General features: G+C 44.2%; 1 protein-coding gene across 7 annotated transcripts in view; it reads left to right on the top strand.

Moving 5' to 3' along the window:
• Positions 1 to 27,887, top strand: part of utrn (utrophin) — a 164,932-nt gene that overhangs the window by 130,622 nt on the left and 6,423 nt on the right. For 6 of the 7 annotated variants that reach the window (XM_062411214.1, XM_062411219.1, XM_062411216.1 and 3 more), the window contains 8 exons: positions 3,162 to 3,328; positions 5,632 to 5,743; positions 8,664 to 8,800; positions 13,850 to 13,888; positions 14,373 to 14,438; positions 17,327 to 17,392; positions 24,141 to 24,302; positions 25,696 to 25,933. In XM_062411214.1, coding sequence (XP_062267198.1) covers positions 3,162 to 3,328; positions 5,632 to 5,743; positions 8,664 to 8,800; positions 13,850 to 13,888; positions 14,373 to 14,438; positions 17,327 to 17,392; positions 24,141 to 24,302; positions 25,696 to 25,933 — 987 coding nt within the window. The remainder of the gene's footprint in view (positions 1 to 3,161; positions 3,329 to 5,631; positions 5,744 to 8,663; positions 8,801 to 13,849; positions 13,889 to 14,372; positions 14,439 to 17,326; positions 17,393 to 24,140; positions 24,303 to 25,695; positions 25,934 to 27,887) is intronic. The other variant, XM_062411217.1, reaches the window with a different exon arrangement.

Raw genomic sequence — 27,887 nt, 5'->3', positions numbered from 1 at the left:
GTATGTGGGGGTATGGATATGTGTGGCTGTTTGTATAGAGGTATTGAGTGAATGCTGTGCTCCTGTAAGACTCTATATTCCATGTATTCTATAGGTGCACTTGAGTGAGGTACAGTCCAGTCTGGAGAAGGTTTTCTATTTTCATGTTAATTGCCAGTTATGGGTTGAAAATGGCAATGAAGTAAAAATAACAGATGACTAGATTAAATCATAAAATTCACCTGAAAGATGTGATCAAACCCACAAAGAAAATCATCTTATTAAATCTAAGTACATAAGGCCTCCGTGATATTGAGTGATCTGCCTGAACTATGGAATATCTCAATATCCCGAGGTTAGCCGTGTGTGCGACCTGGCTAGCCTCAGCCCCCTTGCAAGGATAAGTGCTACAGATAATGGATAGTCGTGCATGCCATATATTGGTAAGATGTGCAGCTTAGTGGGACTCTGCAGGTATTCTACTGCTTTTCAAGGAACCTCAGCTTCTTGATATGCTGCTGGGTTTTGCTGAGTTCATGCGTGGGTTAAACACTATGTTTGTTGTATGCACACAATATAGCTTTTATGAATTTATATAAAAAATACTATTTCTTACTTTTTCGGGTGACAGTAATCAATATTTCAACATGTAAAACAAAGACTTCGGTTCCGTGCTGCATCTTCCCTAAAATCAAATTGTCATCAGTTACCTGCAGTCGCCTCCGCATTTCCCGGCCATCCACCTCCTGTCACTCTCACGTCTATGAAAGTGTTTTAATATTTAAGCTGTGCTGACCAATCTTGAAACCTGAAAATGGCCCCCAGGCTTCTGCTGGCTGTCCTCTGGTGTTTTACTGCGGCCAGCGAACCACTTTCCACCGGGTTTATCTCGAGACATTACTGGCGTTTAATGATGTCTCCATCCCCCGGGATCACCAGTTTCATTTTCCTCCCTCTTTCTCCCCTGGCTCGTGCTTCGGCACTCATAAATGCCAAACATTAAAATTAGGAAGCTGTAAATTCCACTGATACCCTGTGCTGAGACTCCCAAAATGGCCGAGTGAGGCACTTTTAAACCTTGTCTTTCTCAGAATAATGGAAAAGGTAAGGGGGCAAACTCCTTGGCGCAAGGCTACAATTCACTGCGTTGATGACACATTGATACACACACGCACGCACACAGGCATGCATGAACACAAACTGTTTACAGACATGATCATAAGTTGCTGGGCCGGCTGTAGTCCAGGTGCTCATTAATCACTCTGTCATCAAACCAAGTTGGCAGGTAGAAACACACACACACACACACACACACACACACACACACACACACACACACACACACACACACAGTCAAGCAGAGCCCTGTCCCATCTGTGTTTCAGTCTGCCCTGCCAGTGCAGTCACCCAGTCCATTTGCTTTAATGGGCCTGTGATGAACAGGTTGCGCCTGCTATAAATATGCCACCTTTCACTCTTCCTTTGTCCCTCTCCTCCATCCATCCATCCATCCCTCCGTCCGTCTCTATGCGTCGATATCCCTTCAGCCATCTCTCCCCAGCGGTAATTATTCTGTAAGCGCCATAATTCTGCGGTGAGGTGACGGGTAGGAGGAGAGGAAGGTGAGGATGAGTCTGACGTAGAGGAGAGATGCAGAGATGCTGAGGAAGGTCAAATGGAAGGGTTGAGGATTTAAAGATGACTGCAGGGCGAAAAAGTTTCCTTGGCAGCGTCATCACTTCTCATGGAATTTAACTTTACACGATCTCAAACCAAACTGAAACAACCACATGTGTTTTTAAAATATTGATTATAAACCTTACATCTTAACAGCTGGGAGTCCTTGAAAGTTTCAGATTTAATACCAAAAGCAATTTTCTTTTAGATACCTTCCCTTTTAGGAGCAGAAACATGTTGTTATATCAAATTACCCAGAACTTCCCGAATGTTGAATTTGCCCAAATGTAGGCATCTGAACTGTAGTTGGCAAAACTTAATTAAGAAACTCTTCACAAGTACAGAGGAGGAGAGATCTTCGTAAATATTTGAGCACTTGACTTTTTCTCCCTACAGACAAACACACACACACACACACACACGCACATATACACACACACACACACACACACACACACAGACACACAGACTAGCTGACTGATGAATGTTGTCTCTGATAACCAACCGTGAATTTTAATTTAATAAGCCAATCCCTGTTTCCAATTTCAGGTTGGAATGTGCTTCCTTTTAGTTTGATTTGTAGCGTGAATTTATTTTCAGAAGGATATGCTAATAAAACTGAGACACTCGTACACACCATGAGCCTTGGGAGCGCACCCACACACAAACACACACAGACACACACACACACACACACAGACACACACACACAGACAGAGATATGTGCTTTATTCCCTTTGATTATTCTCTCCTCCAATTTCATATGTATTCAGCCCTTCGCTGCATTTGTTGCCCTTTTTGCCTGTCAGGGACGATGGAAAGGTCGTCTTTGATTTGTTAGCGGTAGCAGCAGCCATGTCAAGGCTTCTCCCCCGAGCTGACGTTTCGAAGGGCTCATTAGAACCTGCAGTGGAACAAAGGTTCTGCTCAAAAATACAGTTCATTCGTGAACGCTGCTGTATCAAGTTTGTAAGTTAGCTCATCGTAAAAGGGACAAAAGTTTGAATGTTGGACACTTCTAACAACTCAGACACGATTCGTTAATTCATCATGAACTCCTCCAGATCTTTAAAGCAGCAGTTTGGAGGTTTGTGTGTTTTACACTCGCACGGAGCTGTGTGGCTGTTGTGTGGCAGCGAGGGAAGTGTAGGACAAGGTCGGAAGGATGTTGGAGTAAATCAATGTTTACTCTAAGATATTTTAGCCAATAAACATGAATGAGAGGCCTGTAAAAGTTATTTCGTCACGTTCACAATTCAAGGCCATAACGCGCTCGAGGGAGACGTCACTTTAATATCTATGGTAATCTTAAATTTGTCTGCTGCTTTATTAGACTTTGGGAAACAAGCAAAAGAGTTGGAGCCTCGTATACATTTCTTGGCATGGTGTCGGTCATGTTTCTCTTTCACACTTATGCTTTCCGAGTTTATCAGCTAAACTTCACCTGTTTTCCCGAACTTTGGAATGAATTGTCTAACTTTTTGCCCCGCCTCTTTTATGGCCAGGTGACCAATAAGGTGGAGCTGGAGCCCCGGCAGTTTGTTGATTGGATGCGTCTGGAGCCTCAGTCCATGGTTTGGCTTCCTGTGCTGCACAGAGTCGCCGCCGCAGAGACGGCGAAACATCAGGCAAAGTGTAACATCTGCAAGGAGTGTCCCATTGTTGGCTTCAGGTAAACAGACACACACACACACACACACAAACACACACACGCTAATATTTAGCATTTAATTAAGTATTAGTAGATAAAATGTAATAAATAAATGTGACAAGTCTGCAACATGTTACAGGCCGATGTCACACACGTACACTTACACGTACACACACACACGTACACACACACACACGCACGCACACACACAGTATTGTTCTCTCCTTGTTGAGCATAAAGGGCAGATCTGCTCTGGAGGGCAGGCATTTATCTAAATGTCAGCAGCTGATACACCACTGACTAAATACCATCCGGAGGTTTGCGACCCACATACACACAAAAACACACACACACACACTCGCAAGCAACAACACACACCACCATATTCCAGAGCACCACATTCACAAAGTTCACAGGGAGCTGATCGCTTGGCAAGCAATCCATAACAGACCACCCTCTGATACTGACAATAAAAACACACACTTAAGTGCCTTGGTTTCATTTGGTCCCCGCTCACTTAGACTCACACAGTAACAACAGGTAAAGGACGTGTGCGGCGGCTCGGCAGTTTCAATCAGTTTATCACAGATCTCAGTTTTTCAGGGACGACCCTGGCAGGGGAAAGTATTGAGGTGCAACACGGGGCTAAGTGACATCGGGAGGCCGGATCGTCCCCCTGCTTTGCCAGCAGAAAGAGAAATATACAGTGGGACACTTGATGAAGCACATGTCTCCCAGGTTCTGTCAGTGATCGATGGGCGGCAGCGATGGAGGGAGGGAACGGCGAGAGAGCGAGAAAAAAAATGCACAGCAGCATTTTGTGCGGTCATGAGACATGACACCAGTCGTGTTATAACGGGAGATGTGCTTTTTTTTTCTCAAAGTCGTTTTCTTCTTCTTTTTAACAGGCCAGGCACATGAGATCATCCGGAAATTCAAAGAAGCAGTTAAATGTCAGAGGATTTTCCTTTGTCAACTCGACTGTCACAAATCAGCTGTATAGTTAACAAGCCACCCAACCGCAGGCAACATGCACCATTTCCTGTTCGCTCATGCAAACGTTTTCCGTGCATGTATTACATTCTCAGCGATAATTAAAAACTGGCCTCTGCTACGAAAAGGCCAGTGATACAAAACGGCCTTTGCAGGAGTTTTAAGATAATTTGTGCAGTTGATAATGATAATAAAATTGCTGACCTCTAAGTTTGATGCACTTTCATTTCTCTTCCTTTGTTTTAAACTTATTTTTTACGACCATTTACTTTTATTGTGTTAGGTTTGCTGTTTAAGGCTATGCAGCATTTTTACAGGAATGGTTGTGGCTTTTGTAGACGCACTATTTAAAGAAGAGCAATAATCAACAGTTATTGGTTTGATTATTGAAAAAGCTCATTATCTTCGTAGTCGTTAAGTATTGTCTCAGCAAATAAGCTCGCTAGCTACAACCAGAATAACAATACGTCTCTCTCTCCCCCTCTCTGTCCATCTCTCTCTCTCTCCCCCCCTCTCTGTCCATCTCTCTCTCTCTCTCTTTGTCTATCTCTCTCACAAAAATATACCCGTGCCAAGAAGCAGATGAAGTAGACCCGCTGCCTTGAAACTCGCAAACAATATATTATTTTTCGAGGGCTTTGGTGCGTTACTGGAAACGGACCATGAATATGCATAAGTACATGTATATTTTTAGATTTATATAGCTGGATTTATACACTGGGGGCTGCTCATGAAACATTGGCCTCTGTAGCCTGCGACGCTCCGGCCTAACGACGCCAATGTCAGCCTGTAATGGTGCATTTGACTCGGCGGCGTCATTTGCAGCGTTGCATCCTTTGATATATGTCTATCTCTCTCTCTCTCTCTCTCTCTCTCTCTCTCTCTCTGTGCTCAGCACTCCGCTAACCTTGGGAGAGCTGCAGACGAGAGACAGATAAAAGACTTAAGCTATTATGTCTGAAAGGCTCCTGTCTCAATTTAGCTGTTAAATGGCTTCCTGGCTACAGCCGCTGCAGGGCAGAACATCGGGACAGCTGTTGTCACGTCGTCGTATTTTTGATGGAAATACAACTGTCGGTCACACTGTCAGAATAGTGAGGTGTGTGTGCGTGTGTGTGTGTGTGTGTGTGCGTGTGTGCGTGCGTGCACATATGCAGTATTCCAACACTACTCATCTCCAGGCTACACCGGTGCCTCCTTGACAGCTTTCGATTTACTTTGTCACGCAGTCCTCTACATGCACATGTTGACACACACACACACACACACACACACACTTGCACAACTTCTCAACTCAAGTTATCTCACTTTTCGCCTCCCTCTCTCCCCAGGTATCGCAGTCTGAAGCATTTCAACTACGACGTTTGTCAGAGCTGCTTCTTTTCCGGGCGCACCGCCAAGGGCCACAAGCTCAACTACCCCATGGTGGAGTACTGCACGCCGGTGAGGGACTAACGCACACACACACACACAAACACACACATGGACACACGTACAGCCAGTCTTCTCCTATCTCTTCCCCACATGCCCGTCCATTTAATGAAAGAACACAAATTCACAAGACGATGTCAGACTCTGGTTACTTTCTATCCTATTATACTCTCACATAAACCACTGGGCTTTTATTTTGAAAATGTTCTGCGTGTTAATTTCTAAATGTTTGGTAATTCGAGAACCCCCCCCACACACACACACACACACACACTGTCTCACTTCCCGATTCGATTCCACCGACTTGTTCCACAATCAACCCCCCCGACAGACCTCTGGCTTGTTTGGATTTACATGAAGGAGCGTTAAATGGTCATGGCTCTCTGAGGTCTTTTTTTTTGCCAGAAAGCCATATTTCACTTTTACGACTGCGCTGAGAGAAGAATATGAGAAAAGAGGGGGGGGCTTTGGGGAAATTGAACATTTGCTCTCTTCTCCTCAATTCTAATCGCTCACTTGCGAGCCAACTCTTTCCAGTATTGCTTCACATCAAACTCTGATTGACCGGAGCGGTGATGCCTCTCGTTTTTATTTTTTTGCTCTTTTAATTTGCTTTTTCAATTTTGCAAATGGGATGGATATTGACTTCGGAGGAGCAGCTGCAGGGAGCAGCGATCATTCTTCCCTGAGTGCAGATGCCCGGCAGCCACCTGCCGCAACTTTGAAATAAAAACAGTATACCGTGTTTAACTTTACTGCAGCGACATGCTCTTAAAAATGTTTGTGCGAGATTATTATTCAGCTACAGGGAACTGTGTTACTTTTTTACTGATCGACAACTTTAATAGGATAAGAAGAAACACACAACGACCTCAGAGGGGGGGTTCAGCATTTCCTCCTGACTTTTTCCACATTTTTACTTTCACTGTTGCATCTCAGAATCAAAGTGATTTAATGTCGGGTTTATTTATTGATTTATTCAAAACAACCCTGGCGAATGAAAATAATGTATTTTCGAATTCATACAAGCAGTGTACTTTTTGCTTACAAAAACTAACAATCGAGGTTCTTCCTATGAGTCGTGTTAATGGTGATGAGATTTGTTTACAGCGTGACCCTCACTGTCATCAGACGTGATTTCAAACGATTTGTTTACATCCATGTTTATCAGTGGATCTCTGACCTGCCCAGTAATTGCTTCCTCACACTGTCCCCCCGCTCACTACAGCGGGTCATCAAACTGAACTGAGCAGGCTGGCAGGACTGTTTTTATAATGAGATCGTGAATTTACGGACCGCACTGATAATAATAATCAGCAGTCTATGAGCCCACTGTGTATCATCTGAGGAGGAATTAGCCTCTGGGGGCAACTGCCAATACACTGGGGCTTCGGCTGTAGACAGTGAAAATCCGGCTCAACAGACTGACAGTTTCTTTTATCACCTAGGTGTTTCAGGTCCAGAGGACATTTTGGCTGATCTGTATTAAAGGCTATTTGCATATGAATGCAGATTTACCTGTGGGGCAACAATAGCCTGCTCAAACACCCTCACCTACACAGATCCTTTCTATTCACATTCAAAATCCCATCACACAGATCAAATAATTGGTGCAGGAGGCTTCAGAAACAATGCTAATGTCAGCAGCCTGTTGCAAAGAAGCCTGTAAATTACCGAGGTCTGATATGACACAAGATTTTATGCAGTTAATATTTGATTTACCTCAAATTCAAGCTCTTTGTCCGCCAGTAAACTGCCAGAACTAATCCCCATCACTACTTTCAAGATATGGTAGAACACAGTGTGAGTCAAGCTCTTCGTAAATGCTGTATTATCCAACTTTGCAAACATTAATTTACCCACAAGACACTGGGGTTTGTTAGAAAATGCTTAAGTCCAGCAGTTCTAAGCTGTTCCAAGGGTCAAATACCAAAACCTGTTGGTGGGTGCTAGGGGGGTGAATTGTATAAAAACGTATTAACCAACTTCCTGTGTCATTTTAAATCCAGCAGTTAAACCCAACTTTATTCGACTCCTGAGATTGTGAAGTTTTTTTTATAGTTTGGCTTTGTCTACATTTCTCTACAGAAAATGGGAGCGTTATATATAATTATGTTTACCCGTGTCCCTGTGCTCAAATCAAATTGCCTCTCCACTTTATGTCTTTGGAAACTTGAGTCCATATTGAATCATAGTTGCAGATGGATAGTGGCTTTTATGAAACTCTCTGGTCATTTAATGGGATTTTTCATCTTCGTTGTGCTGTTTACTTTACGGCCGCAATATTGCCTCTTTTTTTTTTTATTGCGTTTAGATTTTTATATGAGTGGCATTTATATTGTTCCCATTGGGCTTTTGTCAGGGATATTGATGAAGACAAAATTGCTGCTGTGTTTTATCGATTGCTTGTAATTTCTATGTTTATAACTTTCCTAAGAGGAGATGCTGTTTTGGTTTTGACCTTTGTCGCACGTCACACCGCTGCTTTTCTCTTTCGCTTCATTGTTTCCTGTCAGTTTCTATATTGTCACTATCTATTAAAGGCAAGAAAACATTGTTAAAATGAATATATCTCCCCCCAAAAAAGGAAGGAGCTCACCCAGACACACACCGTTGACTTGCAGAAATCCGTCTCCAGCTTCCGTGTGTAATTGTATTTTATTTGCTAATGGTTTGTTCATGCTACCGTCTCAAATAGTGTGCGTTCCTCTGCGAAAGGATTTTCTCACCCTCTGGTCGGACTGTTGTGGTAATTTGTTGTTTGCTTGTGCGGCAGAAAGCACTTTGCAGGAGGAACACCTCTGCTAAGTGTGTAATTAACAACCCACACGCTCTCCTCTACTCGAATGCATATGCTGCTTATGTGTGCACTCCACACACACACACACAATCTCACTGAATTAAACCATCTTTCCCTCTGTGTATCTCCCAGACGACATCAGGTGAGGACATGCGCGATTTCACCAAAGTGCTGAAGAACAAATTCCGATCGAAGAAGTACTTTGCCAAACATCCTCGGCTCGGTTACCTGCCGGTGCAGACGGTCCTGGAAGGAGACAACATGGAAACGTGAGTAACACCTAAGTGTCTATGTGAATCGGGGCAGTGCTAAGGTCTGATGAGCGGAGGTACAATAAAAACTCTTAATGGATTGATGAATGAACCAGAGACCACATTTAGTTTTATGTCTGTTGGGTCCACAAGTTGCTGAGTTCCTGCTCGGAGTATAAACGTGTCTCCTGTGAACACGTGAGATTGTGTCCTACGTCCTCGCTCTGGACACTGAGACACATGGGGGGGGGAACACCAACCCTTGATTTAAAATGGAGAAGTTTGGTAACGATGGCTCCGATTCAGTCTGAAAACTTTGTGTTTTATGCAGGAGAAGAAACTAGAGACAATGATATGGCACATGCACTAAAATGCGTCAGTGTGGATGTTGCCTCGAGCCCTGACAAACTTTGGGTCCTCCACCTCCCAGAATGCAACTCGATGGCTTCTATTAATTTAACCTCCCTGCTCGCCCCATATCTCAAAAACGTCATGTGGTCGGTTTGCAACACAGACTCTCATTTACAACACTTTAGCCTCCGAGGCAAGACTACTCAAGTGACAGGACTCGTGATATTCATTTTCTCCAACTTGACAAAGCATTAATTGCTGTGCCCTGTGTGCTCGGAGACTGACACACTGTTTTCCTCTGCATTTTATCCATCAGCTCTTTTATCTCTGCAACTCTCTCACTCTCTCCTCACTGTAGACCCGCACATTTTTCGCCCGTTCTCACTTTTTACTTGTGCACAAATTACTTTTGCACCTTTTTTGCTCAGGAAACTCTTGAAGAAGTCCACGCGCACAGACACACACACACACACACACACACAGTGACTCACCTGTTCACTTACGATACATTTCCCCCCTCCGACATCCAGCTACACGCAGTCGCCCCCCAGATGGATTGCACTCCCTCTTCCATCCCTCCCGTCCTCGCCTGTCCTCCCCCCGCCTCCCACCTCGCTCCCTTCTCACTTCCCTTCCTCTGAAAAATGACTCCTGCAGAGCTGCCTGTCTGATAAATGCCTCAGAGAGATAGAGGAATAGCGGGTGAAGACGTGGAGATCTTTTCGAAATATGGAAGAAGGGAAGGGAGGCTCAGAGGAAATTTAGTTCTGTTTCACGGCCATCACTTTCCCCATCTCTTTTTACTGCATTGAGTCTGTTCTGCGAGCCGTGAGCTATCCACATGCTACCACAGGCATGTGTTCTCTGGAGACAGCTTAACGCGCAGTTAGAAGCCTGTGTGTGTGTGCGAGTTCTAGCTTTAAAGCAGCATAAAAGTTCTGGATCAGTGTTATAATGCTCAATCACTCACAGGCCTGTGGTGCAGCATCACCGTTTCCTGGCTCTTGTCATCTTCATATCACTGAAAATGAAAACTCTGACCTAAATTGAAATGGATTCCTCTGTAATTGGAGCGAGGTCTAGTCCCTGCTCATAAAGAGGATTTACACAGATTAGGTAAACATCATATCGTTTGCTGCCGTGTTGCCTGTAATAAGAAAGTGATTGCTCCCAATTTCTCAGCTTCGTTGACGGACTGCTGAGTAATGGACTGAACGCCATAGACGTTTTCCACTTTCCCTCTGCTGTGTACTTTTAATAATAAGAGATTGGATTTTCTTTGTAATGTCCCCTTGAATCCTTTCTAATGCGCTGTCAGGCTCCATTGGTCATCTTCACAAAGAGAACTTCTAAGAAGTTATAATTTTTCCAAGTGCTGGAGCGGCAGCCGAGAATATTAGACCGTCTGCTGTGTAACTGCCCGTTCTAATGCACTCACTCTCTCTCTCTCTCTCTCTGCACTTGTATCGTCATCACCTTTTTTTTTATTCCACCCACTCCGTTTCCCCTCCACCTTGAGAGAGCAGAACCACCGCCCACTCTCTTTAATCTTTGCTTAATTTCACGGCAGATAGGATTTCTGACTTGTCGCAGCTATATTTGATGTGAAAGAGCTTAGTTCTAATGGTTTTTCCCACTCACTGTTGGTTTTTGCCTTTCACCCGACATCACCAGATAGAGGATGGGGCTCTGCTGCACTAGTTGAGAGGTAAATGGCTTTGAACGTGGATTTGGAATTTAGTGACTATAGTTTTTTTGCAGAGTCGTTTTTTTATTTATAGTTTTTTACATTAGGGAAACATCCCCTTTGCTTTGGTACGTGTGCACTATATGTAGATAAGGGTGCTGTAATATAGGGCTAGGGTTTCTGTATGTGAGAAGGCAAATGTCCCAGTCCGTTGCTCCAGACTTTTCCTGAAAAACAAAGTTATGGTTGGACGATTTGGTGATGAAGGCAGAGGCAGCGGAATTTATATATAATTTATTAATTTAGCATCCAAATGGCTTGTATAATGATCTGCTTCCAATCATATCCACTGTATATAGATTAAAACCTCTCATTTATACAAATTGTATAGTATATATATGCTTGTATGAAAACACAAAAACATGTCCACTAGACTCTCGGATAAATTTTATACAAACATGCATCCATAATACAATATAAGCAAACTGATTAAAACGGGAGTATCTCTCTATATCTTTAACCGTGTCACTGACTCACTCTCTCAATCACTAGCGGAGGAGGGGGAGGAGTCAACAGGCTCAGATGCTCCTTTACCTCCGACAGAGAGAGAACAGAGGAGCGAGCGAGGCAGAGAGAAGCAGCGCTCATGATGGGCTCAACTACACAAAACCCACCGTGTGATGTGTCGAGTACACAAACCGATGACAACATACATCAGATCTTTTGGCTTCAGCTTCTTTCTGAGTCCGTTCCAACTTTTCTGAAAGAAGCAGGTGGCAAACACAGAGCTCCTAGTGTCTGCACCAGCTTGGGATTTACAGCCTGTGTGAGGGTGTTTATTGCTTAACCAAGGCCCATTAACATTTGCTAACCACAAGCTAAAAAATCAAGACATTACCTTCTCTAATTAAAGACTTTGTTAAATTCTCTCCATCTTTAAACTTCTGGTTTTTGAGGAATTTTCTGCCGACTGAGTTTCGATCACGCTCTGCGAGCTCAGTCTGATCAGTGGCTCATAAAAGGGCGGAGGAGCAGAAGGGGCTAATTTTTGTTATTTTGAAAACTCACTTTGTTTTTCGGTTTTCTTCCTTTGCTCTCAGATTGAATAGAAAAGGTCCATATTATTGCTTAAAGCATTTTTTTCTTTTGAAAATCAAGGCGGTTGACTTAAAATGCTCATAATATTTCAACTGGCGGTGATCTCTCATGAATACATGTATTCATAATACACATGTATTATGTATTATATATTCTTGGTTCCTCGTTGCCACAGATTTTGACTGCAGCTCCGTCGGCACAGACTTCAGGCGCGACACCAGTGAAATGAAATGAAGTGAAAAGTGAACAGAGCTCTGCACCGCACCCGGTTATTATACTTCAGCAGGCACAACATGCAGCCCCATTTGTCAGACCCCAAATACTCTCAAGGTCTGTCGTGATTTCCTCCTCTCTCTCTCTCCCTCTCTCTCGCTCTCTCTCTCTCTCTCTCTCTCTCTCTCTCTGTTTCGCGTGTTTCTCCCTTTACTAGTGCTCAACTGTGCCCATCTGAAGGTTAAAGTAATGTCATTGGATTCTGGTATCGGACAAATTCCGCCGACAGGAAAACAATCTACACTTCACGATGCCCTATTACTTTTTGACGCCGATGAAAACTGTCACCGCTCTTGTTAAAAACAAAAAAAGAACACACTGACTGTTCTTTCTTGGGAAGACGTGGTCAGGGGCACGTAAACCGCTCCAGCTCCCGCTCACAGTAGTTAGCTCAGTCTGCCCTGCCGACCCCGATTTCTCCTTTTCTCTCGCCCCCTCCTTTTATTTAACTTCTATTCTGTCACAAATCCCTGGCTACACTTGAATTCTCCTCACAGCTACAGAAGTGTGACTGTATTGGCCGCCCAGCCATGAGAATCTTAACCACTGTGCCACTCGTGTCCCACTGAGTTTCCCCTGCTTTAATGTGACAAACAACAGAACATTGACCTCAACTGTTATCTCACTGATTTCTAAGCATGAAAACAACACGATTCTTTGTGTTTATGACATTAGGAGTCGTCCAGTCTCGCTTACAGATAACAGTATATTCTGTGTGTCTCTAGGAATTGCAGCTGTTCCCACAAACTAAAAAAACAGAAACTATGAACTGTGTGGCACATACACACACACACTCTATTATCCTGCTTGTTAATGCTTTAGATCCAAAACCACTAAAGAGCAGTGGCTTCATTAGCTGTCTGCCTGTTTGGACTTGGCTGTTTGTTTGGCCTGTGGTGACGCTGGTTGCAGCTTTTTCTCTGAAACTGTAAAAGTGACCTGCAGTAACTCAGCTGCAGAAGCTAGAGTTCGACTCCAAGACTCCAAGTCCCTAGAACCCCGAGGGCAAGGTCACACAAAGTAAATATCACGGGTCAGAGTTCAGCAAAGTCAAACTCCAATCGAAGCCATGCAGCCATTTGAAAATGTTTTGTGCACCTCCTCACTCGCACACAGCCTTTGGGCCAATAATACTCAAATGTAAAGTGTGATGAAGATAAGATGGATGGTAATCTGGAATCATTATATTGATATTTGTGGTCAATAATAGATTAACCCGAAAATCGATTCTGCTGTATATTTATTCCTTGGTGTGCCAGTTGATGAAGTCCTGCAGGAAATAAATGAGAAAAATAAGTGTATTAAGACCATATTGTGTAATTTAACATGTGTAACAGCAGCTGATGTACTCAACCCTGCTCTGTAAAAGCTTTCACCCACACAACCAGTGTCCATTAGTGCAGAGGCGCCCACTGGCACACTTTAATCCCTCAGCCTCCATCTAATCTGTCCCGGTTGTGAAGCAGGTTTTTACAACACCCCACAACAGGGGTGCAACATGTGGTGTTGTGTACCGGTGACTGTTTTCCGTGTGTTTTTCATGACTTCCCTGTGTGTTGAGTCCCAGACCCTGCCTCCACCTGCTGTGTTTATTTGACCCTCAACTGTTTTTGTGGTACCTTTCCCTCCCTCCTCTCCCTCCTCCGATTCTCTTACAGTCCCGTCACCCTCATCAGCATGTGTCCGGAGCAGTACGAGTGAGTATCTACGACCACCAGAAACTGCACCTCTTCGTCCAGACTGGAATGCACCACCCTTTTCACTCCCTCCTACCTCCTCACACCAACTTAGCCACGACTGCACTGCATGTTACCCGCCTGCCTGACCGCCTGCCTCATCCACTGGCTGAACATGCAACCAAAAACACCAAAACTCACCCCACTGTCTCCTTCCCACCACCTCCTGCTCCTCTCTAGAGCATCCGACTAGAGTTCAGTTGCTCACCCCAGCAGTGGCTGTCAGAATCCATCCTACCGCTCTACATAGATCATCCCTCTCTCCTATTTCTCTCTCTATGATCATCTGATTGTTTTTTTTCTAGGTGATGTTGTGAGGGGGCCATAAGGCTGTGTGCAAACAGGTTGTCCGTGCATGTGCCTGTGTTTGTGTGTGTTAACGAGGTTGTGTGAGCATGCCCAATCTGATTCATCTCCATTACCCCCCCACCCCCTTCATTTCCAGGCTGTCCCCGTCACCTCAGTTCTCTCATGATGACACCCATTCCAGGATAGAGCAGTATGCCAGCAGGTAGGCACATTCCACTGCCATCATCTCGTCATGTCAGACGCCACAAACACACACATCCAAAGAGTTGATAACTGTGTTGCACGTGAAAATAATCTCAAGAGCTTCATTATGGAACAAGAAACCAACTTTTAAAGGACCCGACCCAATGTTTTTCTTTGTTTTAGAGGATATATTACAAACAATAAATAAATGCTTTCTATTGTTTCAAAACTTTTTCCAAGAAATAAGGGTAAATCCCTCAACCCAACTCGTAATTGCATTGCATTTAAAATGCATGACTATGCAACAATAATCTAAAATTGACAACAATAAGAAAAACCAAACAAATCTCTGTACAGGGATTTTAAAGCATGAATTAAGTATAAAACAGCAGCGGCCTGGAAGCAGCAGGAATTACATTTACCAATCAAAACAAAGTTAAAAAGCACCATATTATGTTATTTTAAAGGAGCTGCAGAAATATAAATGTATAAATTTGATTTACAGTAGTCGGATTTAAATTAAATGAAAACCAAAAACTTGATTCAATATCATAAGCATCCGGTAGTGCATGTATTGTAAATAAAACCCTTTGGAATATGTTTGAAACGAAGCAGAAATCCAATCTTATTAAAGTATCTATACAAACACAACTCCCGGTGTTGTTTCCCCATTAGCTCGGAGAACAGAGAAACAAATATGCTCAGTGATGGAGCGCGCTCTATGTGCTGAAGAAATCCTTCACGGTCTTTGTGAGTGATCGCACTGTGCGCCAAACAAAATAACACCACTACAACAAGGCTCGTAATGAATGGATGTGAGCTGCAACTTTCTCTAGCTCTCACAACCATCTGACAATGTAACAGCGTTTGGCGGCCGACCAAACTTTCTGTTCACTTGAGCGTCTGCAGACAGCTCACTGTCCCAGTGGCTGCTGGTCAGCTGACTGAGCCACTGCAGCCCGTTGATTCATCGCTCGCGTCTTTCTTCTCACATGATTCGTTTTCATCTGGCTCAGTCCGTTTGAGCTCATCCTCAGTGACAGGCGTGATTCTCTTCCGTTTGACAGATTTTTCTCATTTTTGTAAAGATGTCGGGAGACGTTAAGAACTCGATTTCACTTGTCATGAATTTATTCCCTCTGTGGGAGAAGAACACATCACAGCAGCCTTCAGAATCTCCTGCAAGTTAAACTAGATGTGTTAAACACTCGTAATGCAGATTTACTCTCAGAGACTCACTATAGAGCGGACAACTCTCGTTATCTTAGCAAAAGTAAGGCAACAAACAAGAAAAATAATGTAGTTGCACTGGTAGTCATTGCATTTTAAACATAATAAGTCAATAATGCCTTGGGAGGAATTCAGATTAGTTAAAAAACATCCAGTTGGAATTAAAGATGAACTTATTAGAATTTGCGGGTCAAAGGTCAAAGTCCAAGGGCCCTTTGACCTTACAAATTTTGAATTTGGTTTGTGTAAGCCACAGCTTAGAAACAGCTTGAGGCCATGTCCTCAAATTTAGTTCAAACGTTCACTTGGACTCAGAAATGTACTATTTTGATTTTGGTGTTTAAAGGTCAAAGGTCACATGGATCTCATGTATGTAGACTGAAGCTGAAGTGGTTGACAGAAGCATAACCAACCCCAGGGCGTTAATTCTAGCTTTTTAAGTAAGTTTAAAGAAAATATATTTTCTAAAATGCCAATGCCGTGTCCTCATCAGAACAGCAAGTTTTTTATGTTAACTTGATTTAGATGCTGTTTAAAAATGCGTAGGCGTTCTGCCTAATCCTTCTAATGGTAAAGTAAAATCCTGCATACATTAAATATCAGATAACTGTCAACACGCTCGCTTAGTGAACCTAGAAATCATGCAGCTACCTCCCACTATAGCTGCTGACATTATAGATTTACCGCTGCGATCCGAGTAGCAACAGATCGACCCGGTGGCTTTTTTCCTTTTTCCCTACACCCACTTCAAAACGATGCTGCAGCGAACATCCACACCCCCGTGTACACAGCGTGTGTGCGGCAGTAAATCATCGGCAACATCCCCAAACTCGTGTTCCGCTGCACCGAGACTGAAAAGCTGTCATGTCAGATTTTGAGAGAAGGTCTGGATGTTAAGATGCTCAAGTATCCCACGTCGCATGAATCCCATCGAGTCCTTTGAGGGAATCTCTCCGATCTCATCTTCTCGAAGCGGACAGCTCCGTCAAAACAGACCCCAGCGTGTCCTTCATCACGAGGCTTTAATCATCAGTGGTCCTCTGATGCGGCGCCGCTGCGTTCGGCCTGTAACCTCCAGTCGGTCACGCACCGTTAACCTTCGCTCAGTGCTTCCGACGCCGCTGTTTTATCAGCGCCGACACAGACACGAGGCGTGTGAATTACAATTTGAACCGAACTGTGGATGCTGACATTGGAGATTATACAGTGGCTTGTAGATTTGCATTTTAAAATGATTTGATTTATGCAATTCCAGCATATAGTATATCTAACGAACATATCACACCTTTATCCCGGTTTAGTGCACTTTCATCCCACAGTACAGTGTGCGGATCATATTATTAACCTGCTGGACGACCCTGCTGCTGTATCACAGTTCGACTGAACACAGGCTCCAATCGGGGGAACCGGCCCCATTAGCATCACTTCTCTGTGTGGATCTATGACCAGAGAAAATGCTCCTGCAGACACGGCCTCAAAATATGTCTCTACACAGAAATACAATAGTCGGTTCACGCCTTTGTCATTTATCCTGCTCTGGGACGACAAATCTTCATTGGTGTGCCACTGTGCCTCTGAGGCCCCCCTTTGTTTACACTGATGTTCAGAAATTTTATGAGATGATGACAGATTTTAAATGTGTGCGAGTTAGTCCCTGATGTTTTTTTTTTACCTCAGGTTGGCCCAGATGGAACGCTCCAACGGCTCCCTGCCCACAGACAGCAGCTCAGCCACAGGAAGCATGTAAGTGTTTGTCATTTCTAATATTACATTTTACTCGTTTGTTCATTACTTACAACACGGGACACAAGAAACCTTTCACGAATACTATGATCTTGCTTTAAACTACCACATGTCTACAAACATATATGGAAACCTCTTTATTTTCATATATATACATGGAAGCTGAAGATTAATAAAAAAAATTCTCACTGATTTAGCTTTTCTATCTACATATTTGTTGATATTTAGCTTCATCATATAACTGTGACAGATCCACGTACTTTTCCTGGTTCCTGGTTTCATCTTATCAAAGCAGCCAAACACAAAAAAACAAGTTGGCCTCCACATTCCTGAAAAGAGTGTGAGAGGACTGGATGTTGAGGCAGGAAGAAAAAAGACAATGGGATGTGGATGAGTAAGACGGGAAGGTGAGCGGGCTGTGGGACAAATGTAATGGATGAGAGTGTCAACAATGAACAGTGGGAGTGATTGGTTTCAGGATCTCTGATAACGACCAGTTATCTCTGATGACAGGAGATGAGAACATGGAAGAGGTGAAGAAATCGGGGGGGGGGGGGGGGGGGAGAGCTGATAGGGAGAATCCGTCTCTGCTGTGATCATGTGCATGTCTCCAGCAGACAATTCAGGTTGAAGGGGGGGCGCATTAGTCTGTCTTCCCAACCCAGATCCTAATCAGGGGAATGAGCTCTGAAGGTTCAAACCCCCTCTGAGCCCACGGACACAAGCTCTTGTCACTTTGCAATTGTCTTGTAGATCTCAAGATTTCCCTGATCCCAGATTGTCTTTACAGAGTCGGAGAATTTAGAATAGATCAGTGTGCAAAAGCAACAGAAGAGAGAAGGAGGGAAACGTGTGTGGAAACAAAAGTACTTGTCACTTGCCTCGTAGATCTCAAGATTTCCCTGATCCTAGATCTTCTTCACAGATTTGGAAATCAACAGTTGGTGGATGTGTGTGTGAAAATTATTGAAATCCATCATTTATGAGAATGAGCTGATTATTTTTTCTAAAAGTAAGAAATTAGCACAAAGCAACAAAAGAGAGACCGAGGGCAAAAGGATTGCTTGTATGAAGTTTTCAGGCTTTTAAAAAGGCTCTTCCAAAATAAAGTGTTACAGCACAACAGTGGATTCACATGGGAAGATGTTCAAACCCTCTGAGAGTCTTCAGTGGAGATGAAGTGATGCATCATCATCCATATGTTGTGGGTTGAATTCCTCGCTGCAGTTGCGTGCATTGTGCAGACCGCTGCTCCCACTCCTCACCTCCATCCGACCTTGCTTCTCAGAATAGGGCTCTTCAGGAACAGAAGGTGTTTTCGATGGAACATTCCCCAAAGCTGCGTTTCTCCGATCTCCCTCTTTTCAGCTGATCAATAGAAGGAAAGAAGAATAAAAAGTGAAAATGACAGGAAGGTGGAGGCAGAGGTGGATTTATTTTCTTCTCAAAATACTCGTAATGCGGGACAAACCCATTATCCCCACTCCTCCTCCTCGCTCTCGCTTTTCTACTTTGTACGGAGGCTTTACTTAACAGAAGCAGCCATTATGTTTTCCTGCCAGCTCTGAAACAACAACGAGGCTCGATCACAGAAGTGTGTGAAGCACTAACGAGGTGAGGAAGACGATGGCTGGATGAAGGCTAATGGTTTTAACAGCCGAGGGAGAGAAAAAACAACCACTTTCACTCACTTATACATCAGTGTCATTTCTCTGAGAGTTTCATTCTGTGCTTTTGTGCAAAAACAACAGCAGCTATAATGTAGCTGGGAAGATAAAAAGAGAACAATAGCCCGAGACAAAAGGAAATTTCAATGTCGGTCAGTTTTTTCTTTCCAGAACACGTTTGACAAGAACGCCTTTGTGCTTATCGGTATGAAGCACAATATAGCACCTGTGTGCGTATGAACTGTATCTACAGACTTCTTCCACAAATGTCTGTCTCTCTGTCTGTCTCTCTGTCTCTCTGTCTCTCTGTCTGTCTGTCTGTATGTCTGTCGGTCGGTCGGTCTGTCTGTCTGTCTCTCTCTCTGTCTGTGGAACGCAGATCTCGTAGACCGCTGACATATCCAACATGATATGTATAATAAGATACGACCAGTTAAGTCAATTGTTAATCATTGAAACTTATATAAAACCACACACCTGAACATTATTTAAGCAAATTCTCTATAATCTTTACTATGATTCTCAAATCGGTACTATAAAATCTTCGCTGCAGATAAACCAGGTAGGATAGACACAAGGTTTTCTGTCTTCACTCTGCAGCATAGACGTTTGTAAAGACCTCTGCACACAACATACATACCAACTCAAAAGTGAAAGTATATTGTAGAGGACTAATTCTGAAGTAGAAAAGATAGATATGATTCTGCAGAGCATCACCACAGCCCATTCAAAGAGGCGTGTCTGGAACGGATACTACACTAGTACTTCATCCTATCCTACTTCTTTGTATTCAAAGCTAAATGTGTTTTTTTCTGTGTATTATATAATGACCATTCTCTCACTGGAGATCGTTGGGTTCTGAGAGATGATCTAAATTTGTGTATTCCGCTCGAAACAGTAGCACTAATTGGAAATGAAGATGACGCACATCTATAGAACTTTTTATCCTCTTATGGATTGTTATTGCTGTTTTTGCACGGAAATAATTTATTCTTATACGGAGGATACTTATCCTAATTGACTCCCTACACGTTGACTCTTAATTGTGACTATGAGCTAATTAATGCTGAATCATCTTTGATGGAAATTGCTACTTGTGAAAACCGTTATTATTACAGCTTGAGTTAATGCAGGGAAATGTTACTGTGCTGTGATAAAATGCCATTTGCATTCATTTGAAAAGGACAGAATCGGGGGGGGGGGTCCTTGTTTTTAACTCACCAACGCGTCCCACTTTTAAGAAGAAGTGACTTTGAAATCCTCTGTTAAAATGGCAGCACTGTGGTTTGGTAGATACGACAGTAAAACACTCCCCTCAGCCGTGTCTCTTCACTAAAGATGGAGCCATTGTGCTGTCACACTTCTCGGCTAAGAAATAACTCTCCTCCCCCTTCCTTCTTTTAATGCCTTTGGTTTGTGAGTGTTTGATTGTCTCTCCTCTCTTCTATTGTGAGATTTATTCTTTCCTGCCTCCAGCTGATTCCACGCCAGCCTCTTTGTCTGTCACTCCGCTCGGTTGTTTTTTGAGGACGCACACCCTCAGAAACGATCCCCAAACCACACGGCTGTACAGGGGGAGGTGTCTTCCTTCCACGGATACAACACGGATGACTGCGTTGGCCAATTTGCACACTTAGGTCCCTCAGATTGTGTTTTCTGATCTTTCAGAGCCTGCGTGTGCGTTTGTGTGTGGCCTCACTGCTTGTTTCATTTCAGTCCTGTGCAGCTTTTATCTAAAAGGGAATCCTTAATTAGGAAGTCCGTGTTGCCTGCCTCCTCTGACCTCCAGCTACAGCACAATGTTGTCATCAGCGCCTCAGGACACAATCTGAGGGCAGAGACACTCAGCTTTTTTGTTTGGTTATCTCTCGCTTTCCAGTCTCTCCCCGGCGCTGTCCCCTTTTCCTTGTCTTTCATATTTTTGCCCTTTACGCTCGTCGCTCTCTCTTTAATTTCTCCACCCCCTTTCTCTTTCCACCACCCCTCCTTCTCTCTCTCGTCTCCTTTCATCATTTTTAGATGTAGTCTAATCATGTTTTACCTTTGGGCCCAGGCAACCTTCAGACTGAACGCTGAGCACAGAGGTAAACATTGAGATACTTTTCTTTGAAGCCCTGCGTCATAAACAATACACTCCACAATGAGCAGTCCCCAAATGTGGAGGTCCGCAGAGGGAGAGAGGTTTTTTTAATATCGCACCAGAGGGGGGGAATGAAAGACATGCAGCCTCTGCCCGAGGGAGAGGTCCATGCTTCTTCTCTCATATCCCCTATTTCCTTCTTGTTTCTCTCTCTTTATCTCGCTGTGTCTACTCAGCTGATATTCTGCTTTGGAGGAGCTGCTTGCTTTGCGGTATAATGGCCAAAAACCAGAAGGGCCAACAGTCTCCCTAAATTCAATCAGGCTGCACACACTCACAGAGATATCAGTTCCCTACAGGCAGATTTTTTTTATCAAGATCCATAAATTATTGGGAAAACTGAGAAATTGTAGAAAAACACCCTATCTAGAAAAGTAAGAGAAAGCATGAATAGTACAACTCCAGGATCCGCCCCCTGTCCCACATCTGCACCCAAATGTTATGGTTGCTTCCTTGACCCATACCGCTTCCTCACCAGGCTTTGTAAAAATCTGTTTGTTGTTTTTGTGTAATCCTGCTTACTATCAAACAAACAAACATAAAAACAAAGGGGTTGAAAATAACCTCCTTGGCCGAGGTATTCAGGCCCGGAGACGATCGTCAGACAGAGACTGTGAAAGTTCCCTCGGCTGTGTCCTCTGCTCACCCTCACCCAACATCACCCTCACCCACAATGCCTTGCAGCTAATAGCCTCGCAATTCATCACCATTATTCAGATTTGATTCCTCCCCCCCACAATGAAGCTCTCCTCCTCTATCATCGTCTTTCTTGTTCTTCTTCTTTTTCCACTGTCCTTTCTACTGCGCCACCTCTTTGTCCCAGTATTCCTCAGCCGTTGATTTGTGAGCCGGCTCCAGCCTCTGTGCAGGGACCGTCCTCACATGTAATAATCCCCCCCGCCCCCCCACACACTTCCTGCCATCCTCTGGGCTCCTCTTGCCAGCCGCATTGTCCTGCTGCCTGTTCCCAGTGTCAGGGACCTGCCTAATTGGTCACTCGCTTGCACAGGAGCTCATCCGCCAGCCCCCCACAGCAGGCACCGCTGCCACCTATTTTCAACACTCTCCGTAGAAAACAAGCCTTTTCTCACCATCATCAGAAAGTCATCTTTCTGTGGCTGCCAGCTTTCTTTGTGTCGTCTATCAGCAGTCTTAGCCTGGCGTCAGTTTTCATGTTAGAGGGAAACTGACGAATGACTACAAGCCCACTGTGCGCACATACTGTATCGCCAAAGTTCGAAAAGTTTTGTTTAAGGAAAGAACGTCTGGAAGGAACTGTAAATATAAAAGGTGCCGGAGATCAAAAAAGCTGCCTAGTGTTTGCCTCTTTAACGGAGAAAGGTTTCAAAACATTGTGTTCTCTCCTTTTAAAATGTGTTTCATGTCCCTTTCATCGGTCGTGCCTTTCAAAAAACATGAAAATGGTTGAACCCAAGTTTGACGCAAATCCAATTGTTAAAGGTACAAATGTTTCGAACTTATTCTTGGCTCTACTTGCTCGGCTTGTGATCTCTTTTATTTGAACAAGTGAAAGCCTCGATCTCTGCACCTCCAACCGGCTCCTCTCGACCCAATCACGAATGTTATAAATACTTAATATTTGGAACCTCTCTTGTTATGCATGTGGTGATAATGGCATTCTGAATATCTTTGCCACTCACTCATTGATTGTCTCCAACGGTGCGATTCAAGGCTGTATCATGAAAAGCTTTAGACATTTCAGCTTGTCAGCCTGCCCTCCGGAGCGTATTTGATTAACGTGCTCATTATAGCCAAGGATTAAACACTCACTTATGGCGGCGCCCAGATAAGTGTGTTTGTGTAAACCCAGTAAATGTTTTAACAGGCGTATGTTTAAACCATAAAAACATGCATGAATTAGTGCTTTTGTTTAATTAATTTTTTTTTTAATACAATGCCACAGCACGATGTTAAAGCAACTCAGTAAAAGTATGAAGGTTCACTGACTTGTTATATGGAAAATAGTCCCCCCCCACTCCTCACCCATAACATCTCTTCTCTGTAATTTTGGTGAGTGGGTATGATCTCCTGTGAGAACACACTAAATCCGTCAGAATCGGGCCCGGCAAGTTCAAGAGTAATCCTGAACCATGGATCAGTTAAAAAGATGTAGAAGTTAAAGAAAATGCAATATCCTGCGAGAAAATGTAAGAATTCTAAAAAGAGTGTTGTGGATTTGTTACAGCAGCAGCTCTTTGGGCTCAGGAAGCCGAGGATCATGGGTTCTATCCACCATTCAGTTATGTTTCACTTCAGTGAGTGGGGCCACACAGTCAGATTTATAGGCTTTGTTTTCTCTCGGTGAAAACCACTTTATCACTGGCACAGTGAGCCCGACAGAATGAATCACCGCAAGTGGCTGCAGGGGGCGCTGTCCCTCATTAAAGGTTACATACAGGTGCTTTAACACGAGCAGACACTTGGCTTTTAAAATAACAGTGTGCCATCTTTTTTACTGTGTGTGAGTGTCTGGTTGTCAGGTTTTAGTCTCCCGCCCCTCTCTGTATCTTTCCATCTGTCTGCCAGGCTCTCTCTCTCTCGCTCGTCCTCTCTGTTCCCCCCCGTCTCCTCTCCGCTCTCCCTCATTCCACTTATCAGATCAGTGGAGACTGACATGTCTGCGTTCCACAGGGATGGTGGGGCTTACTGTGTCACAGACATACAGTTGCTAGGATCTGGCATATCGCGGTGGCAGCTGTACCACAATCTTTGTTTAGATGAGGTGCATGGAAGCTGCCGTTTTTTAATCCGTATTTAAAGAAAGGTGGCATTTTCCTCACACACACCTTTGTTATCTTCTTGTGTTATTAGCTGCACAATGAAACTGGTTCATGAAAGAAGACACTGACATCCTCTGAAGCAACTGTACAGAAAGTGAGCTGAAATGGTCTAACTGGGACAAAATGACTCTTCTCCACAGGGACGACGAGCATGCCCTGATCCTGCAGTACTGCCAGACGCTGGGAGGGGAGGGCTCCCCCTGCAGTCAGCCCCAGAGTCCTGCCCAGATCCTCCAGGCCGTGGAGAGGGAGGAGCGGGGCGAGCTGGAGCGGATCATCGCTCGGCTGGAGGAGGAGCAGAGGTATGGCATTTTATCATGCAAGTGACGGGAGATAACTCAGAGTGACAGGGGGTTGTTCAACACCCAGAGAATAATAAGTATCACTAATGTCCGTGGAAATTCTCAGATTTCTCCAATTTCAATATGAAGTTGAGAAAAGTCTACGACACCTGAATGTTTCAAATACTTAAAAATCTGTGTTAATCTTTTCTTTTCTTATTCCCATGCATTGTTTACTCTGCTTCCTGGTGCCATTCCAGTACACATGCTCAATGTCATTCTCCAGTGCACAATACGTAAACAAACACACACTTCCCGTACCCCCCCGCCTGTCTCGCACACCAACGCCTTCCTTGGTTTGATTAGTAAATGGCGATGGCTCAGAGTCGGTGTGCGATGTATTGTCGGGGAGATGTTCAGACGGTGGCTCGACTGGGTTGATTTAACACTGATTACCCACGTAGCGGGCGCTCCAGGAGACCAGAGGGAGGAGGGAGAGGGAGAGCTTTACCGCCAGCCTCATAAATGCCAACTTAAGTAAAGCACTGCAGCTTATGGTTCTGCACCGAGAGGGGGGGCGAGGCACGGAGAGAGGCGAGCGATTCAGCGGGGGGTCTGTCTTTCCATTTCGAACTGAGAAAGGAGAGGAGACTGTGATATTTTCAAGCGGCACCTTCAGGAATTAAAGGAAATACAAAACTCCAAGGCCGAACTCTGTCTTTTACGTATCAACACCGTAGATGTAGCTGATTGTTTTTACATCAAGCTCCATCCATCCATTACTTACTCCATTTATCCTTTTGAGGGTCGCAGGTGGAAAACATGCAAACTCCACAAATTGAGCCTTGTTGTTGAGACACACTACTGCTGACCGCAAGCTTTCATCAAGATCCATACAGTATTTTATAGAATTGGCAAACATTTTAAAAATGACTTTTCACAAACCCTATTGAAAAGTGATTAAAATTCTCTTCCTGGATCTGCACCTTTAACTGGATCAGCACTCAAATTGAATGAGTTATTCTCTGGCTCACGCTCCATCCCTCCACCAATACCTTTTGTGTAATCAATCTTACGAACTAGGATGGTACAACAGTCGCCATGTACTGCATCAAGTTGCACCAAATTTCACAGACTTAGAGATATCAGTTCTCTAAATATGGCTGTTTTTATCCATCCATCAATGATCCCCCTGGGAAATCAAGGAAAATGTTGAAGAAAGTTCTTACACTGTAACACTTATATCTCATTTTTCTCAACATACTAAAAAATGATGTTGAACCACATATTTGCAACCATAAGCTCACACGAGCCCCTCTTGTGCTAGTGGCTGCAACATGGCCAGCTTTCAGGATACGTGTTTGAATACAGATGTGGTGTGTACATACTATCTCTTCTTTATCCTCACTCCCAGGACCCTGCAGAGGGAGTACGAGCAGCTGAAGGAGCAGCATGGCCAGCGAGGGGCCCCCGCCGGGAGCCCCTGGGAGTCGGATGGCTCCTCTGCCCATCCCGAGGAGGCCGACCTGCTCGCAGAGGCCAAGCTACTGCGACAACACAAGGGCCGCCTGGAGGGCCGCATGCACATCCTGGAGGAACACAACAAACAGCTGGAGTCTCAGCTCCACCGCCTCCGACAGCTACTGCACCAGGTGACATGACACTTCCACTGATCTGTTGGACAGTTGGTGGCAGAGAGGAGCCACAGATGGATTTTCATAGACTCGTACGTTGTCATTCCTCGGACGTTAAAAAAAAAGAGCACCCGGGTTTCTCTGGCTGTTGTGGGTTTCTCCTTGACAGCTGTAAAATGGAGAGTGGCTGAAATTGGACTCAAAAGTGCAGCGGTGACAGAAAACAACCCAGACAAGGACTTCAAACCTCCAGGGGTGCGATCACAGTGACATAAAGGATCGTGATCAGCTGTAGAAGGAGGGCGTCATGAGGGAGCTTTTAAAACAACAAGAAGGGAGGGAGCCGACATGTGGATTCGAAATCGCACCAATGGGTGTCAAAATTAAAAAGTTGATATGAACAGTAAATTAGCAGCAAAAATAGAATTGATGATTATTACTTAATGGCACACTTACACCACCGAACCCATCTTTGTGTCTTAGCTACATGCAGTGGTAGATAAACACCAATAATTAATGATTTCTCCATGAATAAATTAGTGTTTTTGCAGATACACAACAGTGATTTAAAATGTATCTCTGCCAAAAGTTGCTTTGTCCTCATTAGACTCGAATAGCATCAGGCCAGTGATCCCAGTTCTCTCACACACACAGACACACACACACACACACTCGGCATCTGGCAGCGCTGTTTCACCACAACTCATAAAATATATTGCAAATGCAGAATAGCAATAAATTAAAGGGCTTCATTTCGGTCTTTTAAATATGTCATCAACATAAACTTGTCGGCTCATTAACACAGACTTTCCCTCAGCCCAAACCTGATAACCCCTCCGTTTTCATCCTCAGCCTTTTGTGCCTTTCGAATAACAAAACGTGCTCATCAACTCTCAGATTAGATACTAATCAAATCATTAACATTCCACCGAGGAGCGTGGCATCCACCTCCGGCCCCTCCATCGATAACTCTCCGATGTGTGTTTGTGTGCAGCCTAATTGCTCACTGAGGGTAGATTTGCTAGTGCACGGTAGAAAATTGCACAACCTCCAAAAAAACCAAACAACCGGCGATCCTGACGAATCAGCCTGAGCAAACACCGGAGCCGGTGTTGGCTCCGTCTGGTAGAAGTGGGTCTGGAGGCACAGTCGTAACTCACAACAACTATGGCCCCGAGGAAGGCGGCTGAAGTGACTCTGCAGATTTGGAATGGATGAAGTGCAACTTTCTTTTATTATTGTTGTGTTTCCTTTTCTTTTGGAGGGCGGTGCATTTTTTATGTCTTTATTTGATAGCTGAAATAAGACAGACAGGAAATGAGAGAGACAGAGTGGGGGGGGGGGGGGGTGGCAATAAACAGTCCGAGCAGCCAGCAGTGAAACAGGGGACCTGCTGCTCGGGGTGTCTGCACCCATAAAGCATGCACCCTGTCCAGCCAGCCATCAGGTCGCCCCATTCACTGCAGATCAACATGGTGCTTTCCAGGCTAAAGCCACTAAGCTTCGGACTGGTCTCCCAGTGCAGCTGCTGTCAGAGCTGCACTGAACTCCAGGTAATCTCCTGATAATATCCAAAGGGGCTGAATGTGAGAAGGCAAATGTCGGAGTCACATTTTCGGGCCGGTCGCTGAGTGGAAACTCTGAACTCCTGAGTGAGGCCCTGTGAGAAAACATGTGTAGACAGTTTTATCATGCAATGGATGTATAACTAATAAAAACAAAAATAATACGAATATCCAATATCTTACACGTAGAACACCAGACAAAAATGTCAACTTGGAAAAACGATTTGACGATTTGGCGAAATATTTGATTTGTTTGCCTCCTGCACTCAGCCATCACCCTTCACCGGAGTCTCCTGTTGTTCTGAACACTTCATACTCTGAGAATCTCCTGCTGAGTTCTTCATAGGTTAAAGGCAAAGCCTGAAAGTGGTTCAGATGTTTTCAGGAGTTCATGTCTGAAAAAGGCT

Source organism: Platichthys flesus, chromosome 18 (assembly GCF_949316205.1).
Source record: "Platichthys flesus chromosome 18, fPlaFle2.1, whole genome shotgun sequence".
NCBI lineage: Eukaryota > Metazoa > Chordata > Actinopteri > Pleuronectiformes > Pleuronectidae > Platichthys > Platichthys flesus.
Note: the sequence above shows the minus strand (reverse complement) of the source record. Positions and strands in the feature narration are given on the sequence as shown.